Raw genomic sequence first — 19,335 nt, forward strand, 5'->3', positions numbered from 1 at the left:
TGAGTCAGTTTCATCTGATACTTTTCTCAAAGATTGAGGAATAGAAATGTGGGAACTCCTAATTCACTGAAAGCAGATCCAGTGACTTGTTTATGAAGTTCTCTTTTTGGGAAAGTGGCAATGTCGATAAAATGCAGGCTTCTGGGGAATTTGTCTTTTCATTTTCTGACTACAAATTACTCTTGACGTACACAGTTACTATGTATGTTAATCCTTTTTCTTCCTGTAGAAATAAAACGTGGTCCTTTTGTGTCGCTGCATATTCTACTACCCCTCAGGAAAGGGTCTGGAGAGCGACTGTAAAAGTCACAGGTGTTCAAATAAGGAAAGGTCTACAAAATATGAATTTGTAAATAATCACTGTTTCTACAAGTCTTTGCACCAAACTGTCACTTTGAACCCCACCAGGAGGAGCTGGAGATGAGAAATAGTGGAGCTTCCAAAGGTGGGTGTCGCTGAGGTTCCCTGGGGTCAGGATCAGAATCCCAGAGTTCTGGAGTCTTACCACGGGGGCAGGTGTGAAGGAGAGGGGCCTTGGAGACAGCTCAGGCTGAAGACAAGTGAGTGTTGAGATGCCCAGAGAGTAGTCCCTTTCACACCATTTAGGCCACCGCTGGGCTTAAAAGTCATTCTAGGGCTTCCCTGGTGGCGCAGTGGTTGAGAGTCCGCCTGCCGATGCAGGGGACACGGGTTCGTGCCCCAGTCCGGGAAGATCCCACATGCCTGGAGGGGCTGGGCCCGTGAGCCATGGCCGCTGAGCCTGCGCGTCCGGAGCCTGTGCTCCACATCGGGAGAGGCCACAACAGTGACAGGCCCACGTACCGCAAAAAAAAAAAAAGTCATTCTACAAACTGACACGTTAAGCAGGGCCAAACTGAAAGGGGTTCCCACGATACTGAGAGTTCTGCTGCCATATGTGTAGAGGCTAGAGATCTGTGAAAGGTCATCATTGAGATTGTAAAAATGTGATTGTTGCTGACAAAATATCAAGAGTGACTTTGAGAAGAGAAGCTGATGCCTTATGGTGCCCTCCTAAAATCTGAATTCTACAGGACTGTCTGCATTGTTTTAAGATTACATTGTATCAAATTCATGTTTCTCAAGAGCTTGCCTAGGGCTCATTTCCACACCTGAAATTCTTGTTGCTCTTGCTAGTTGCACAGCTGGAAATTAAATGTTTTGAGTTGTACCTTGGCTCCAATTTAACATTTGGTGCTACTTGGGTTGAATTTAATATACTAAGGTTTTGCAATTTCATTTGTGTTAAAGCTCTAGCATTTTCTATCTCTATGCAAATTGCTTGAAGCAGAATTGTTTGCATGTTTCTCTGCCCTAGAGAAAGCAGTGTTTCTTTCAAATTTAACTGAGGCATCAAGTTGCTCTTTGGTGCTGTCCATTACCCCATTACGTTCTTATTAACTTTGTTAGCAAGTTTGTGACTTGGCTTTGCAAATTTTACTTGTTTGTTGCATTAATGTTCCCTTGTAGTAATTCTTAGTTTGGTTGTAAAAAAACTAGCCCTGGGCTGAAATTAGCATATAAATTTTTTTTAAACTATTCCCAGAATTTAAAACTTGTAATAAAATTGAAGATAAAAGATTTTTCTATGCCTTTTTGAACTCTTGTAGTTTGACTTTTGATCACATTTTATATTAAAATGGCTAACACATGGCTAAAAAAAAAAATTTAAACCAAAGTATATCAATATTGCTTGACTATTAATTCCAGCTGATGGGATAAATATGAATTTAGAGATTGTTGTATAATAAGAATAAGAAGAGAAATAATGATTATTTACATATAACATTATATTTTAAGATAATTTCTCACCAATACAAATTTGTGTATATTCATGGAGAGACATTTTTATGGAAAGTTTGTTCATTCAAATCTAAACCTTTCTCATGAGTCAACATTTTTCTTGTGATTTTTGTTAATACTCGGGGGAAAAATTTTTTAACATGCTTTGTTTTGTAGAATTAATAGTGCAATATTGAATATGACATGGAAGATATTACAGTGCTATTAGATTTTTTTAAATGCAACTGTAATTAGAGTAAACTTCAGTTGTTTTCAGGATAAAAATTGTTCTACATTGTTTTGCATTCCTACAATGGACGTAAGATATGTATGTGAGTGTACACACATGCACACGAGTGTGCAAACGTGTGTGCAAGTGTTGTGCAAGTTGTGCCTGAGCAGGATAGAGCAGGGAATGTGTGTACTGATAGTGGTCTTTAAAGACAGAGCAAAATATTCCATTTTATTAGATTACATATATTTTGAACTTAGCACATTAAGATTTTAAAAACTAAGATCAATAGAGATCAAGCAGCTGGCTAAAGTCACATGGCTAGTAAGTGGCAGGGTCCCATTCTAACTCAAGTCTGTCTTCCTCTCAAACTGTAGAAACATTAATGTATACATTCATGTAATGCATTACAGTATATCTGTGTACATGTTTTGAAACTTAAATACAATATTTGCATTTGCTTCCTTAGGATTTTTCTCTACTTTTAATATTCCCTCTCCTTTCAATACAAGTTTTGCTTAAACACGCTTAAGACAGCAGTATTTCTCATCAGCATCCACCTCATTCAGGGAGAAGGTAGCAGCACAACCTTGTAAGTTAAATAAATAATAAATGCTGAATTGTGAATTGAAAGCTCTCACTTACATTAATAGAGTTAAAAATTAAGTAAAAAAACAACATTTTCCGTTGGTGGGTATTGGGTATTGGTGGGTTGGTTACACTAGGACTAGTTTTTTCTAAACAGCAAAAATGTCAAAGTCATTAGAAAGGTTTATTTAGCTACTAAGAATATGTAAAGATTTATTGGTGATTACCGTTTTTAAAGTAAAAAAATAGGATCTTTTTATATTTCTGGTTATTATTTCCTTTTTTTATGGAATGTCATTGACATTGCTAGAAGCAAAAAAAAAAACAAAGCTGCCTTCTTACAGCAACTTGTCTTCACCCTCTGCCCTGCTCTCTGTGAGTTAAGAGGATGGGGAACCCCATTTCACCATCACAGGTCAGGATTTTTGATTAATGATGCTTTTTGTTCAGAGATACTACTTTAATACCTTACCTTTTGCTTCTCCTGTAGAATGAGTCAGACAGTACAGCATAGGTCATCATTAGGATTAGGGAAGTGCTTTTTTGAAGTCAACACTTTTATATTTCCGATTGAAATAACAATAAAACAATCAATTAATTACCACTTAATGGTAATGGGTTCATTCTCACATATCACAGGGTGGTTATTAACCAAATTTTACTCTACCCTGTTACCTTGCATAAAGATAATTTGTCAGGATTCCAATACTGTATTTATTACCACTCTGTGGGTCTCAGAAAAATTGATTTCTGGCCTTTTAATTAGGAACAGCAATAAGCAGATTTGCACAGTTTGATATCTGAAATATAGTTAAATAGAAAGCTACCTTTCAGTCAGAGGACCACCTTTAGAACTATTTCATTGTTTTCATTATTTATGTTTCAGAATAAGATATCACAGCAAGATTTACAATAGTTTTACCACCATTTCATAGCTTAAAAGGCTAGAATATAATTCAGCCAAAGTAAATCTAAATCCATACATTCTTTCGAAAGATCTTAGATGCCAGCTGGTTCTAGAAACAAAAGGGGGAATTTTGAGGTTACATCCATTTATGAACTATGTTGGGAATTTCTAGATATCACATTTCTACTAAAACTTTTGGAGTACATGCAGAAACTTCCACCAGTAAATTTTTATAACAATACAATACTTCAATATCTAGATGTTATTCTTCACTTGATCTGCAATAAATATCTAATAAGAAAGATTAAAATATCATCTGATTACAGTGAGGCAAATCCACTATGTCCAGTTCCATACCCCAAATCAGAAAAACGTGGGCTGACCAATGAAATGTCTCCCATTTGTCAGTTTGTTCATATGAGATACAAAATTGTATATTTATATACAGGAAGACAATGACATGAAATGACAACTGCTACAGAAATCCTGTCTACATGAACTGAAATCTCAGAGGTAACATATAATGGTCAGCATTTTCAATACACTTGACAAATGGCATTTTTAATTAACAAAGTTGAAAAACTAGAAAATTACATTCTTACGGACTAAAGACTTATAAACACTATTTAGACTCAAGGGCTTTTGCAGATAAAGGTTCTGGTGTGTTGTTAGCTGGTGTAAATTCAGCAAAAATATATATATATATATATGATAAGGAGGAAAGTTCTAAGAGTAACATGTTGGTCAGCTTTGTCTTGGGGAAAGTATTTCTTCCCTTTTCCTAACTTTCCCATTTTACTTATAAAATGAAGGTATTATAAAACATCTCTAAGTCCTCAAGGCTCCCTGTGGAAAGTTCCAAAATTACATAAATCCATTCATTTCTTGCTCCTTTATTTCTCTCTTTTCCTTTAGCCTGCAAAGCCCAGAAGACTTGTGGTTCAGTGACCAGGTTTCTTCCACCAGGTCCAACGTGGAACTGGTGTTTATGCTGAGCCACTGAGTGAGCTCAGACATCTCGTATGTATTTGGTCCCTGGAGTTCTGCCACTTGAAATGGTATTTTCAGGGATGACTTCACAATATAGGAAACAGATACTCAGCCATGCTCATCATTAGATCCAGAACCTAACAGGCAGCATTTCTAAGAGAAAAACAACAACACTTCGTACCTTTAAAGTTCTGGGGTTGTACTAAGAACAAGAGACTATTTACTGGACATTATGCTTTTCAAGGTCCTAGCTTTATGTTAACTTTGTTTTGTTCTTATAGCAGTAGTAACAGGTGACCAGGTGTCATCTCCTTTGTGTGAAGCCTATCACTATCACTCCTGAGGATTGCAACTAATATCTAATATTGGTGGACCTCTTTCCATTTTGAAAAACAATTTTCTATGTGCCATCTCATGTAATATTCACAGTAACTCTGTGAGTTTGTTTGTATTAAGTTATTAGCCCAAATGTGATCAAACATTATTTGTGTATACATGTGTGTATGTACGAAAGTGAGAGACTGAGCCAAAGACCAACTAAGTTCTTCAGACTCTAAATCTACTCTTCTCTAAACCACAGAAAATCTAAACCTAAAATGTTGGAACCAAACTTGACTAGGGTACACAGGAAAAAGGCTCTGTGAAATTAAGCCTAGACATACTGATCCTATATTTGAGTGAGAGTGATCAAATATAGAATCAGCTTAATTAGACAGAGTCTAATAGCCTACATGAAGAAACTGAGATTCCCATGATGTTTACATTCTGTGTAGAAAAGTAGGATGCTGAGAAGTTCCTCTTCCCTCAGCCTGGCTTTGAAGTTGGCCTCTAGAAGTGATGTGCTATTCACGCACAATTCTCTTGTGGACATGTGTTTAGGTTTCTCTTGAGTGAAACCTAGGAGTGGAATGGCTGAGTAATTTGCTAAGTGTATTTTTAACTGTGTGAGAAATTGAGCAACTGTTTTCCAAATGATTTGCACCATTTTATATTCTCACTAGTATATCTGAGACCTCTTTCACCTCTTTGCTACCACTCGGTAATGTCAGTTAAAAAAAAAAAATTTTGGTTATTCTAGTGGGTACTTAGTGGAATTTCATTGTGGTTTTAATCTGATGTTCTCTGATGACTAATAACAGTAAGTATCTGTTTATGAACTTTCTGGCCTTTCATATATCTTCTTTTGTTTACTGTTCACATATTTTCCTAATTTATTTGAAGGAGCTTATTATCTCCTCATTAATGTGCTGTACAAATTCTTTATATATTATGGTTAGAAGTCTTTTTTCAGATAGATGTATGTATTGTGAATATTTTCTCTCAGTATGGAGCTTGCCTTTTTGTTTACTTAACCATGTCTTTCTAAGAACAAAAGTTTAATTTTGATGAGTTCTAATTTACAAATGTATCTATGTATTAGAAAATTTACTGAAATGAAAATAAAGGTATTATTTACTAGAAAAGCCGTATGTATAGAATGATCTCATTTTGGTTAAAAAACATCCTTATGTAGATAGATATAGATAGATATACAGAGATAAAGATCTGATGTTTTAATTTTTTTAGTCTTGCTTATCAGCACTTACTTTTTACAATGCATGTGTCATGCTTTTGTAATAATAAAAGGGTTTTTTAAAAGAAATTATGTAAAATAAGAAGTGAAAGTATCTATCTTGTTCTTACCTTCCAAACCTACTCTTAATACTAAGCTCTCTTAACATTTTAGTACATTTTTCTGTGACTGCTTTTATGTATACTCATAATATTTCAAAAAATATGATTATACTGTACTTTTTTTGGCAATTTACTTTTTAAAATTTAACATATCATGCACATCTCATAGACTTAGATACATCAAAAATATTTATTATTCCCCCTTTGCTGGATACATAGATTGTTCCCATTTCTGTTGTGCTATTATAAGCAATGGCTCAATTAGCATTCTGGAACGAACATGTTTAAGAAGTCAGCATTCAACGGGTATTTATTGAGCATTTGTGCTGGTCTCTGTTCTAGACACTGAGGATACAGTAGTGAGCAGAGCAAACTTTCTGCTCTTCAGGAATTTACTAGTACAGGGTAATGAGCAAAAGCCATTAGCAAGAACAAACTTCCTTGATATTTCAAGGCTGTGAGGAAAGCAGAAAAAAGGTGATTTCATAAATATTTACTTTCATTTCACAAACTACAAGAAAAAAAAAGCCTGTCATGAATACAAAGTAAATGCATAATGTAACAAGTGAGATTACCAGAATAAGAGTATTGGAATAGAATACTCCCTTTCTGGAAACATTGGAATGAATTGCATATACTCCATTTCTCACTGTGTGTTCACTTAAGAATAAGAAAAGTATGGGTTATAAATTCAAATTTATCATCATGATCAGTTATTACATATATATGTTATTATATATGTATATGTATTTCCTAGAATCCATTTACTCTCCCTCGTAATGCTTCATTTCCTATTCAGAAATTATCTCTGTGCAGTTTTAGTGGTAGGAAAATTCTAGGTTTACACCTTTTCTTAAAGAAGCAAAAGGCACTAGATCCTTATTGCCTCAGTCCAGTAGAGACAGAGAGTAGGCACATGGATTTATTTTGACCAATTTGGTGCTTTCTCTCAGTTGTAAGATACACAGGATAGAGAGAAACAGTTGGAAAGTTCACATTTGAACAGTGATTGCAGAGGACACCATAGAAGTTGGCTACTGTGGTATGCTGAGTACTACGACTCTGGATCTCTGCTTTTTATTTTTATTTAATTACTTTTCTAGTCCTCTGAAGCTCTGAAGCCTGATCCTTAGCCTCCCATTGATTCTGAGCTCATAACATATTCTAATACTTATCCTTTTGATTAAATTAGTCATTTTTAAAAATCTCCTTTGCTTGAAATTAAGAGCTTTAAGTGGAACCAATATTACTTTTAACTTTTTCTTCAGAACCTACCACAAAATAAGTTCCTCCTTACAACAAGAGTTGTGAGAAATATAGAATAAATAGAACAGACACACAGAAACATGTCCCTCTTCAATTAGACATTCATTCACATAACATTCAAGAAATATTATTAAATGCCTGCTGCACAAAGCACTGACTAAGCTTTGGGGAGCAAGGGAGACAACTCTAACATTTATAAAACAAGAGCAAGGCAACAGGGGTACATTAGTTGGTCTTCAGACCCCTGAACTCATATTAGATGACCAATGCCTGCAATATGGTATTTTACTCAATTGATATTCCTTTACTATTTATTTAAGCCAGTTTATTATTCATAATGATGTTTTCTATCACTTCGTTTTGAAATTCCTCACTTTTTCAATAACAGGATACCAGTAAATGGTGCCTGGTGGTAATCAGGTCAATATTTTCTTCTTCTGACCCTTCGCTGCAGTAGCATTTGCCTGAAAATGAGTAAATGCTTTGTGCAGCTAAGCGGTGTTCATGCAGAGGGAGTTCAATAACTTAACACAGAGCAATTCATGCAAAAGCATGAAAATAAAACGATATCTGGTCTGTTATGGCTCCCCGGTTGGTTTTTCCTCTGTGGACAGGGTGATTCCAAGAAGCAATGTCATGGAAAAGAAGGAATTGACCAGGAATGGGAAAAGCCGGCATTCCAGACAGAAGGGAGACCTTTGTAGAAACAGTAGTTGGCATAGTGCCTTGAGGGTCTGAAGGGACCTGGAAAAGTTTCTTTTACCTGGAGTGAAAGGGGTGCAGCTGGTGAAAATAAAAAATGAATGAATCTAGAGAAATGTATAGATACCAGATATTAAAGAGTCTTTTACACCAAAAAGAATGAGTCTCAAGTCATACAAGCAATCCATAAATTCATAGCCTCTGCTACCACTCACTTTGAGGTCTTAGGGAAAGCTTTTTCCTTCTTTCACATGTTACTGCAGGCCTTTGTGGTCACTAAAACATAGTTTGACCTCCTGCCATCGGGAAAAAAAATGAGGGGTGGAGATCTGACACCTACCTCATCGTGCGCTTGCAAACACACACACACACGCACGCACGCGCGCGCATACACACGCATACACATGCACTCACACATGATCCCCTTGTGATTTATGCTCTAATTGAGAACAGCTTGGTCTTGGTCTTTGGTCAGTTCCTCAGCCATGAGCTATGAAAGACTGGACATTCCCTCAGACATCCCTTGAGAGTTATTTCATAAACTTTTGACATCAGAACCTTAAAGAGATTTACTTAAAGAATGTTCACTTAGGGACAAAGATGGAAAACTGTCATAGAACAATAGATAATCTTGGCAGATAAAAATAAAAGTCCTTGATAAGTGCCAGGATATTTTAGAAATAAGAGTAAATTGTTGAAATTCATGATGAACTTTACAGTCTAATTGCTGAAATATTCTCTCTTTATAGCTAGGAAGTGTAGTTCCATGTGTTTTTTTCTCTCCAAATATTTAATGTGAGATTTAGGTCTTAGCATCTCCACAGACCCATGCTAAGAGCTAGGGTTGTGGTGGCAAGTGAAGTTTCCGGGCCAGCACTACATATGTCTAAACTTTACAGAAGGTGGGTTCATATATATTGATACATGGACTATTTTAACTGACGTTCTCCCAGCTTAGTGTACCCTGGAGTTCTAGCTTTCCATTTCATTTAAGAGCCTTGGCTTACTAATGAGGCCATTTTTGCAGCAGACAGGAAGAGGAAGCAAGGAGGACAGCCCTCCTTTTGAACTCCCCTAGTTATCTTTTAGTCTCTTTACCACCATATCAAAGTGGTAAACCCAAGTTTCAGAGCTTGCAGTTTTAAAAAATTCAAGCATTATCCCTAGAGAGAGAGTGTCATTCTGCCTGATATTAACTGGGCAAAGCTTTCTGATAAGCATAGTGCCCTTAACCAGCCTTTAATATTTAATGATGGTATCATAGAGGTATTGACCTGAGAGTAAACAATAAATTACAAAAACATCCAGAAGCTCATGTCAGATGAATCAGAACAATTGATTTTCTTTTTAAACATGAGCTTGCCGTGGGAAATATTTTAATATGGCAGAAACAGGGCCAAGGAGTCGAGATTTAGAATGAATGAGGCATGGAAGATGAATTACAGGACAAGGTGCTAATTATGGAGAATATAAAAAGCAAGTGTGTAGAGAGGTAGGGGGAAGCAGGGTGACTTGTTGAAATCTGGTACCCTCTGAGGGCACATTGACATATGATCCAGAGAAAACATGGAAGATGTCAAGAGGGAACTGCAATTTACAGAAATGGTTTCTCCAAAAACCAGCTATTAAGTACACATGATATTTTTGTGACATCCTTCATTATGGTTTAATATTAAACTTGTCAGCCCCCTTAGCCAGGGACAGCTCTTCAACCATTTATTGCAGAATCCATTATGGTTGAATCACCAGCATAATAGTCTGAATGGACTGGAGGCTTTTATTTCATATGTCTCTGCAAAACCCAAGGCTGGCTTAGAATAGATGACTTCACTTTGAATGAAGCACCAGTTACTATAGGAAAGTAAACATCAAACATAACTGGAGTTCCTGAGGACTGGACGACCATAAAGTGATGAATGATTAGGAGTGGATTTAATATTGTACCCTAGGTGCAACACCAAATGATTTGTCAATCACCAGTGGAATGAAGGTGGGCATTATAGAAGGCAATTGCTGACATCCATCTTATCTTTTCATTTGTTATTAAAATGAATCATGAGAGTCACTCTTCCTACTCATATATTTTGTGAGGAGGTTGCTTATTCATATTATTAAATCTTTCCTTGCTAGTTTGAATAAAATGCTTTGGAAGGAATGCATTATGTTTAATATTGTTTTGCTCAGACCCATTTGTCAGTATTTCATATCTATTTTATTCCTCTATATTTTCTTGTTTCCTTATAAGAATACATATGTGTGCGCACACATGCACTCAAACACAACTCTCTCCCACTTCACTAGATTAGGTGATTTCCTTTTGTAGATGGTAAACCCAGAGCACAAAAAGGGAAAGAACTGCCTCGGGCCAGATACTGTTTTAACAACCTAACAAAAATAAAAATGTCAAAATTCAACATAAAACTGACCATGAATCTGTCTTGTCATTCAGCTAGCTCTCGCTGGTGACAATATTTTTCCCATTATTTATTTGGTGTACTTTTGCAAGATTTACATTTTGGTGATCACCCCCTTGCCCGTAAAAGAAAAGGTCTTATGTGAAGTAGGACAGCAAAAGATTAGATGCTATGCTGTGGGGGCTATATAACCCACGTCATTGTGCAAGTTTCTTTATTCAAAATAGAGATTTTTGCAGATGTTACTCTTATCCTTCAGCATTCCTTATTTCTATGCTGGAACTTCTCTGGCCCAGCGATCACCAGTTTTGTCCTGATGCCTCCCACTCTTGCTTTGTAGATCCGTGCCAGCCATTCCAGAGGAAGCTAAGCATGAGGCAAGGCATATGTGGTGTGCACAGCTTAGGCACATTGCCAATGTATGCTGGTTAGTTAATGAAGGAAGACAGCATGAATGGTATTTACCAGATTATTTCCTCCATTTCCCCTCCCCCACCCATGTCTCAGGCACCAAATATTTTTTATGTTACTTTACCCTTCTCTTCCTTTCTGTTTCTGTGCCCATCAACTTAGCCCACACATTCATCCATTAACATCACAATTATTGAAATGCTGTCCCGAGAGATCTCCACGTCAGCCTGAAGTTTCCTCTACTCCCCAAATTATACACAAATAATCATCGTTGTTTTAATGATACCCTTCACTCACAACACCTCCGGCCCCACATCTCTACTCAGTTACCCTTGATGGCTCCTAAAATTAGGCAAAAAAAAAAAAAAAAAAAATCATAAGCTTGAATTTAAAAGTTCTCTTAATCTGGTTCCTACTTATTTCTCCAACATTTTTTTCTTTCAGTACATTCCTACAAGAAATCTCTACTGCAGCTAAGCATTTTATTATTCCACAATTAGATCAACACATAGTTCTAAGTACCTTTGGCTTCCTCTTTCTTAATTCTCGAAGTCCGACTGTTCCTTAAATTCCCAGCTAGAGTTTCAGCTCTTCCACCAGGGCTAACCTCTTCTGAATTCCTGCCCCAGCCCTCTCCCTTGATATATGGACTCAGATAACCTACTATGTGCCTCAGACTTAAACTATCCAAAATGCAACTCTATATGCACTCCTCTGCCACCACCACTTCCTTTTCCATCCTTTCCTAGCTCAGTAAGTGGCAACACCACTCATCTAATATTTGTCGGGGTCCCATTTTTCCTAATTTCTCACATTCAATTCATGTGCAGTCTTATCATAAGTTCTACTCCCAAAATACATTTCACATCTTTTTACCTATCTTCATGTTTATTGCTCTTACTATGGCACAAGCCACCATCACTTGAAGTACTGCAAGGGTCTCCTAAAATATCTCTTTTCCACTCAAACACATTCTCCACAGTTGTTTAAACAGACAGATACTCTTTGGTCCCTGTTCCCTGCTTAGAACAAGGATCCAACAGAGATTCCTGCTGGGAACAGATCCTGTCCCTCCTCTGCTTGGAATGGTCCACATTCCCTACCATGACCTGTAGACTCAACATGACAAGGTCCATCTCTTACCTCATCTTGGGCCACTGTCCCCATGACATATGTTCTAGCCACTTTGGCCTCCCAGTGACTTCTACATACACCACCTGGGTTTTTTAAAATTTAGGCTCCCTATTCTTAGATCCACCTCTCCTTCCAGAGGCCTGTTTTCCTTGGCTGGCTGGCTGGTCTTTCAGGTCTCAGCTTAAACTTCAGAGAGGCATTTATTACCCACCTTAAATAGTATAGGCTACCACCCTGTTATTTTCTATCACAAACTTACTACAATCTCTACTTATTTAGACATTTATTTATTTACTTGATATTGCAGCCTTTTTAAAAAAGTCATGTCTCACCAACACTGGAATGTAAGTAAGCTCAATGAAGTCAAGGACTAGGTCTGCTTGTTTATCTTTGTATTTTTAACATTTACCACTGTGCATGGCAACGATAGATGCTCAGTAAGCATTAGTTAAATGAAAGAACACTACTTTTGGGGCATAGGTTGTTTTCCACTCCTTAGTGTTATTACTTATAATCATTGCAGAGTTTTCCTTATAACGTTTACTTCCCCAGTGTCTAAAAGAGTACCCTACATGTACCTGGACTTCAATAAAATTTTTATTGTTAATGTTTATGAAATAGGAAGTTTGAAATGTCAAATTAAGTGTATGGGGTGCGGTGGGAGGGTACATTTGTTAGGAATCAGCTCGTTACTCCTTGAATAAAAATCTGAATGATGTTAGGGAACTTTGAGTATGACTTTTAGTAGAGCCCTGCCAAAGAAAACAGTACAGTCGTGTAAGAGGCTTGAATTAGCTATGTAAAATTTGGTACAGATTTATCTTGAATTCAGTATATCCTAAGAAAAACAAAATTATTCTCCTCTGACTTGGCAAAGACATCTATACAAAAGTCTTGTGGCTAAACTTAGGATAGGTAAGTTTCTGAAAAGGAAGAAAATTAGGGGTTTTTTTGTTGTTGTTGTTGAACAGACACCAAATATAAGCTTGGGTGGGGGGCAGGGTATGTAAATGTTAGGATAAGAAGGAAGGAAGAGTCCTTCAGAGGTGTCCCCATGAGCCAGGCCCACTGGCAATGAACAAGAGCAGTAAGAAGTGCACAGAAATGTACACTATTTAGGTAGGGGGAATTTGCAATTTCTGCTTTGTTTGATTTTTCTTTTTATGTGTGTTAGAGGAATAAAGAAGCTCTGGCTGAAGTTTTTTACTAAAATGTCTTCAAAATAAATCATTTATAATAGCATCTTGAGAATGTGCATACATTTTAAATGAATAAACTCTGTCACTCTGAAAGAATAAATTCCATAGGCTACGTCCATCTCCCTCCTTCATGCGGTGTCGTGGCTCCAATTTCCCATCCACTTGCCTCAGTAAGAGGCAAGTCAGATTTCCTGGGCTGTAGACAGAGAAATGACTAGATAAGTTTTGCTGGGTCCACTTAGAGAACAATTTTTCTTGTAGGCTTTCCTGTTGATGAGTTTCAGAATTCTTATTTGCAGTGCTATTCAACTTCATTTTGTGAATAAGAAGGTTTTTAAGCTAATTCTTGATTTTCCAGGTTAATAATTACTGTAGCCAGATTAAATCCTAAACTTTCACGGGTTGGTCGATGAGGTGAAATCACTTATTCACTTTAAATAAATCACCAGTTCTGATCAGGGAACATATTATATTTTATTTCTGTTTTTCAGAACTGATTGTGTAATTTACTTTAGAAGTAAGTCTGGAATATTGAAATCAAAATATACAAATAAGAGGGATTATTCATTTCAATTAAGATAACATATGCAAAAATACTTCCAATTGGATTCTTCTATAAAAGACATCTGTAATACACTCAAAAAATTATTGAGTTAGTGAATTTTAAAAGTTATCTTAAATCTTTATTATTTTTATTTATCGAGAAGCTATTCCTTGTATATTTCTAAATATTTTAGACAATTTACACTGGAAAACAAGACAATGAAAAGAAAACCAACAAAAATCACTTAAAATGAGCAGAGAAATGGATTTAGTTGCTGGAAACATCTTTTGCAATGTGCTTCACTCTATGGTGACCTGATGCAATATTAATTTGGTAAACAATTACATATATAACATTAGGTAATAGGTATTGTAGTAAAGATAGAAAAAGTAACTGAGGCACAGCAGCGCTATGAAATCACTTCTCTAAACACATTCAACCACTCGGTGACAGAGATAGAGCTACAGTTCTTCAGGAATAACTTCTGGAACAACTTCTCATGATTCAGAATTGCTTCACCAAGCAATAAAGGATGCCTGGAGAGTCCTAACTTCAAAACAAAACAAAACAAAACTTAGAGGCTTCAGGGCATTGCTTTGGCTTTCCTTGTCAACCAGCAGTCTCTACTTGAGCCTTTGCCATGGTTTCTATGGTTTTTCTATGGATGTTTTTTTCCCACTTGAACAAACTCACCTGTGATTCTTATACGTTTAGAAAGATTCAATGCAGAGGTGTTTTGCTGCTGGCTTTCAAGTTTCTTTTCTTTCTTTTTTTTTAAATTTATTTATTTTATTTATTTTTATTTTTGGCTGCATTGGATCTTTGTTGCTGCACGTGGGCTTTCTCTAGTTGTGGTGAGGGGGACTACTCTTCGTTGTGGTGCGGGAGCTTCTCATTGTCATGGCTTCTCTTGTTGCAGAGCACGGGCTCTAGGCACGCGGGCTTCAATAGATGTGGCACGCGGGCTCAGTAGTTGTGGCTCACGGGCTCTGGAGCTCAGGCTCAGTAGTTGTGGTGCACGGGCTTAGTTGCTCCGCAGCATGTGGGATCTTCCCGGACCAGGGCTCAAAACCGTGTCCCCCTCATTGGCAGGCGGATTCTTAACCGCTGCGCCACCAGGGAAGCCCCTCAAGTTTATTTTCAAGGGAATAAATACTTAGCATATTTAAATGAATGTGAATCCTATGTTGTTTCTATGTTCAAGCCAATGGTTAGAGAAATGTCACCATTTGCTGTGCTCTTCTGTTTGCCTCTCCTCAGGCATGGCCCACCACTCCCATACTGTTCTCTGTTCTAGTAGGCAGAACGATGAGGGCCACCCCATCCCTCCCTTGTCCTATGCCTTTCGGTTGCAGTTGGCCCACAGAGGACCCAATCAAGGCATCAGATGGAGGGAGGAGAATAAGGACAGTGTCTGTTTCCCTGACTCCAGCACTGTGGGTTGCCTCTGGCTGGCTCTGTCCTAGGGGATGGTACAACATGGGTACAGTGCCCAGCCTGGGGGATTCCTTTTGTGGTTTCCTTATTTCCTGCCTATGCCTTTGGTAATAGTCTTTTTATTAATCCCTCCATGGATTACCTTAATCTGCATGGGCTGTTTCCTGCTGGAATCCTGATAGACACAGCATGTGAGTGGCTCTCTACTCTATGCGAATTTTAGTCAGAAAAAAATGTCTTCCAATCTGTACTCTTCTGCATGCTTCCTGGATGTTTGGACAAATTACTTAACCTTTATTTTTTAAATGAAATTTAAAGCCCTTGATTGAGGAGGACTAAACCGGAGGACTAAATGAAGTAATTTATGTTTATGTAAAGCACCTGGCCCATAGCAGTCATTTTCATTAAAAAAAAAAAAATTGTAATGCTGATTGAAGTGCTCTATTTTCTTCTAAAATGTCATGGCTATTTATATGCTGTGTGCTCAGTCTTTAACACATCTAAGTATAATTTGGGCCTCATTGTCATGGATTCTACTGAATTTACAACTGATGTGAGAATTAAAAGAACATCAGACCTATGTTCATTAGCCAAATAGCTAAGGTAAAAAATATTTGGCTTTCTAGCTAGCCAGGGACGGGAGACGGTGACAGAACTATAGTTGATGGGGGAATAAGTGATAACAAACATATGATTTCCTTTTTAATTTTTATTTTTTGCTGGGGCATCCTCTTTTCCTCAAAATCGCACAGATCATTTAGCTTACCCAATAAATTACTCTGTGCTTTCATTTTGAGAGGAAAAAAATGAAAACATAGCAGCGCCTAGAAGTTTCAGCTCCCCCTTTTTTTAGAATCCTATTTTTATATTCAGTTCTTAATCCTCAGTGCTATTATTATCAGGCAATAGTGATCTAGGTGATCTAAAAGTTCTATATTTAATTCCTTAAGAGCTATAGATAGCTGATATTATGATATATAGCAGCAAAAGATAACCCCTCTCCAGAGGTCATAGTCAACCAAGAGCATACACTTACTGAAGATGAGAATGGAAATGGTGATTAAAATTCAGATGGGTAGGATGAAATTTTCTTTATGTTGTGATTTTGTTTTAATCTTGCTAGGCTTGTAATTGGAAAACTTGAACTGTAGGGCATCTACATTTCCCCCCTTGACTATGGTGAAGGAAGAATACAGTGTCCATATAGGAATATAGTGAAACTGTGATGGATATTAAGGGAGAAGGAAAGGGAGTAAGTTATAGGGGAAGGATATGCGCTGTGCAAAACTGAATAACAGTCACATTTAATTTTAAGAAATTTAATGAAAAAGTCCACCTAATATTTTTTTTAAAGTAAGTCATATACCCAGCACCCAGATCTTGGTTTCTAAGACTATTCTCCAACAAAGAACAAGGGCTCCTTGGAAAAATGTCTGATTCTAGAACTGGGATAGGAAATACACAAGATGAGCCTGCAGCATTTTGTAGTGCCAGAAGATAAGGATGTGCTATTTAAAAACAAAGACAGGATTATAGGGATATATCAAAGGGACAAACTAACCAACTGAAAGAGCTCCCAGTAGATAAAACTGGAACAATGTAACAAAATAAAATATTGGATTGTAATCCAAACTATAAAATAAATGAGTTATTACATATTACAACATTATTACATATTACAAATAAATGATTGAATTTCAGTCTGTCCAAAAACTCAACAAGGAAGTCGGGGGTTGGGAATGGTTGTTGATACATCCAGTCCTCAGCGTCTGTTGTTACAAAAAGATCATGCTTCTCTTCTATCATTCCTTGCAGGGGACTCTGGTATTTCACTTGCATTACCTCTAATTCCCAGGCATTGTTACGAGACGATGCTTCCAACTGCATTTGACTGGTGCCTTGTATGATCATCTAACTCTAGTTATTACAGTCCTGCTCTGGGAGAAACAAAACACAAAGCTGAGAAACTTGCAGCTCTCCAGTTTGACACCTATCTGGTGAACAGAGTAAGGGAGCACATTTTATTACACCAACTTGTAGAAAAGGAAAAGCTTTTCTTTTTCCATACATTTCCATAATCAATTTGGTTTTTCTTTTATTGATTAACAGAAGCATCTTGTTAAAGGAGCTGATTATATTGAATTTGTGGCAACTGTTTTCTGAAACTGAAGTTGAGGCATATACCAGAGAAACAGGAGAATTTTATTAAGGATTCAGGATAGAATATTTGAAATTAGAATTCTTCAGAAGAGAGCTGGAGGTCAGCTCATTTTACATACGACATAAAAGTGAAAAGCTTCGGGCTTCCCTGGTGGTGCAGTGGTTGAGAGTCCGCCTACCGACTCAGGGGACGCGGGTTCGTGCCCCGGTCTGGGAAGTTCCCACATGCCGCGGAGCGGTTGGGCCCGTGAGCCATGGCCGCTGAGCCTGCGCGTCCGGAGCCTGTGCTCTGCAACGGGAGAGGCCACAACAGTTAGAGTCCCGCGTACCGCAAAAAAAGTGGAAAGCTTCGGCTATGCATCCACACTGGCTGGATTTGAATCCCTGCTCTGCCAGTACTATGGCTTTGTGCCTTTGACTAGTGTGTCAATATTTTTGCACCTTAATTTAATCATCTGAAAAATGGGAATGATAATAATAGTATCTACCTGAAATGCTGAGTGGATTAATTGAGTTAATGCATGTGGAGCTCTTACAACAGTACCTGACACTTAATAAATGTTAGCTGTTATTATTATCATTAGCAGTAGTGTCAGTATTACAGGAGATCAATAAAAGTGCCTTCATTAATTTATAGTATCATATACTATATATAATTGAGCTTTTTTCTCTCCTTCCCCAGCCTTAAATGTTAGCAACCAACTATGTCTAGAAATATGAAACTACATCCTCCCTGTATTGTTAAGGCATATATATATATATATATATATATATATATGTCTATATTTTCTATCAAAGATGAAATTTAAACAATAGAACTCATTCATTAGGTATGGCTATAAAGCAGATTGACCTCAATTGTTGATTTTGCTTTTCAGGAAATAATGTAAACCCAGTGTACTTTGCTGACCTTCCCTGTCTTTGTATGGTAGCTTATTATCCATAGTGCCCCAATACTTATGGATTAAATTTTTTAGAAGTAAAGTCCACTAATTATTAGAGACTTCCCTTTTTCATGAACTCACATATTTACGGATGATATGAACATAGGGGTTCTTGGAGATTGCAGGTGTTTTGTGCATTGGGACAGATGTCTCCATGGGTTTACTTTATGCTCTGCACACTTAAAAGCCACTTACATTGTATAATAACATTTAATTATTTAATGAGGGTTTTAGGGCCCTTTCCTTTGATAGTAAGTGTTTACAGAGGAAACGTTTTTCAGACATATCAAAAACAGAGACTAGGGGAGGCAAGCAAGGAATAATATCTCCTTTGTTTTAAAGGTGGCAGTTTACTCTGTTTTATTGTTTACTGTTTCATGAGTTTACTTCAAGCTTCTTTGTACTGAATAGTACCTACTAAATGGTACAATTGTATTTCTATTTGCTCACCATGGTAATGTTGAAATAAGGGGAGGAACTATCAAGTAGATATGGGACTAGACTTTTATTCCTATTTATTCTTTCTTTTGAATAAAGACCTCCTAAATAATTCCTGGTTGGAAAAAAGGTATAGACTTTCTCATCTATTCCAGAGGAAGTCTATGAAGTGCATAAATATGTATAAAGTGTATAAATGTCTCCATAAATGTTTCAGATTACTCTCCAAGGTAATTTTTGAGGGATCTAAAGCTTATACCATCTGGGAGTCATATTTAGGAGAAAGAATACAAAATTATGAATAAGAAATCAACTATTGTTTTAGAAAGAAAAATAATTCACAACAAATTCCAAATTTATGACAGCCGACAAATACCCACAAGCATCACAAATCCAGAAAAATAACAGGATTGTTACAAAATGCCTAATGTACTTTCTGCCCTACCTTAATTGAGCGAGTACTCTTTGATTACCTTTTGACAACTATTTTATAAT

The 19,335-nt window shown here is 36.9% G+C and overlaps 1 protein-coding gene and 1 long non-coding RNA gene across 7 annotated transcripts in view; one reads left to right on the plus strand and one right to left on the minus strand.

Annotated features, from left to right (window-relative positions):
• ARHGAP24 (Rho GTPase activating protein 24) overlaps window positions 1-19,335 on the plus strand; it is a 771,354-nt gene that overhangs the window by 622,772 nt on the left and 129,247 nt on the right. Inside the window, exon 1 of one of the 5 annotated variants that reach the window (XM_067035990.1) lies at window positions 5,495-5,655. The exons of the other annotated variants lie outside the window; for them this stretch is intronic. Coding sequence (XP_066892091.1) covers window positions 5,643-5,655 — 13 coding nt within the window. The 5' untranslated portion in view covers window positions 5,495-5,642. Of the gene's footprint in view, window positions 1-5,494; window positions 5,656-19,335 lie in introns of those variants that run through there. 5 annotated transcript variants of the gene reach the window in all.
• The window catches only part of LOC136794366 (uncharacterized), a 135,540-nt gene that overhangs the window by 15,514 nt on the left and 100,691 nt on the right, over window positions 1-19,335 (minus strand). The window contains exon 3 of one of the 2 annotated variants that reach the window (XR_010841043.1): window positions 17,430-17,747. The exons of the other annotated variant lie outside the window; for it this stretch is intronic. This is a non-coding gene — a long non-coding RNA (uncharacterized lncRNA). Of the gene's footprint in view, window positions 1-17,429; window positions 17,748-19,335 lie in introns of those variants that run through there. 2 annotated transcript variants of the gene reach the window in all.

The sequence above is a fragment of the Kogia breviceps genome, chromosome 6 (genome assembly GCF_026419965.1).
Source record: "Kogia breviceps isolate mKogBre1 chromosome 6, mKogBre1 haplotype 1, whole genome shotgun sequence".
Taxonomy (NCBI): Eukaryota; Metazoa; Chordata; class Mammalia; order Artiodactyla; family Physeteridae; genus Kogia; species Kogia breviceps.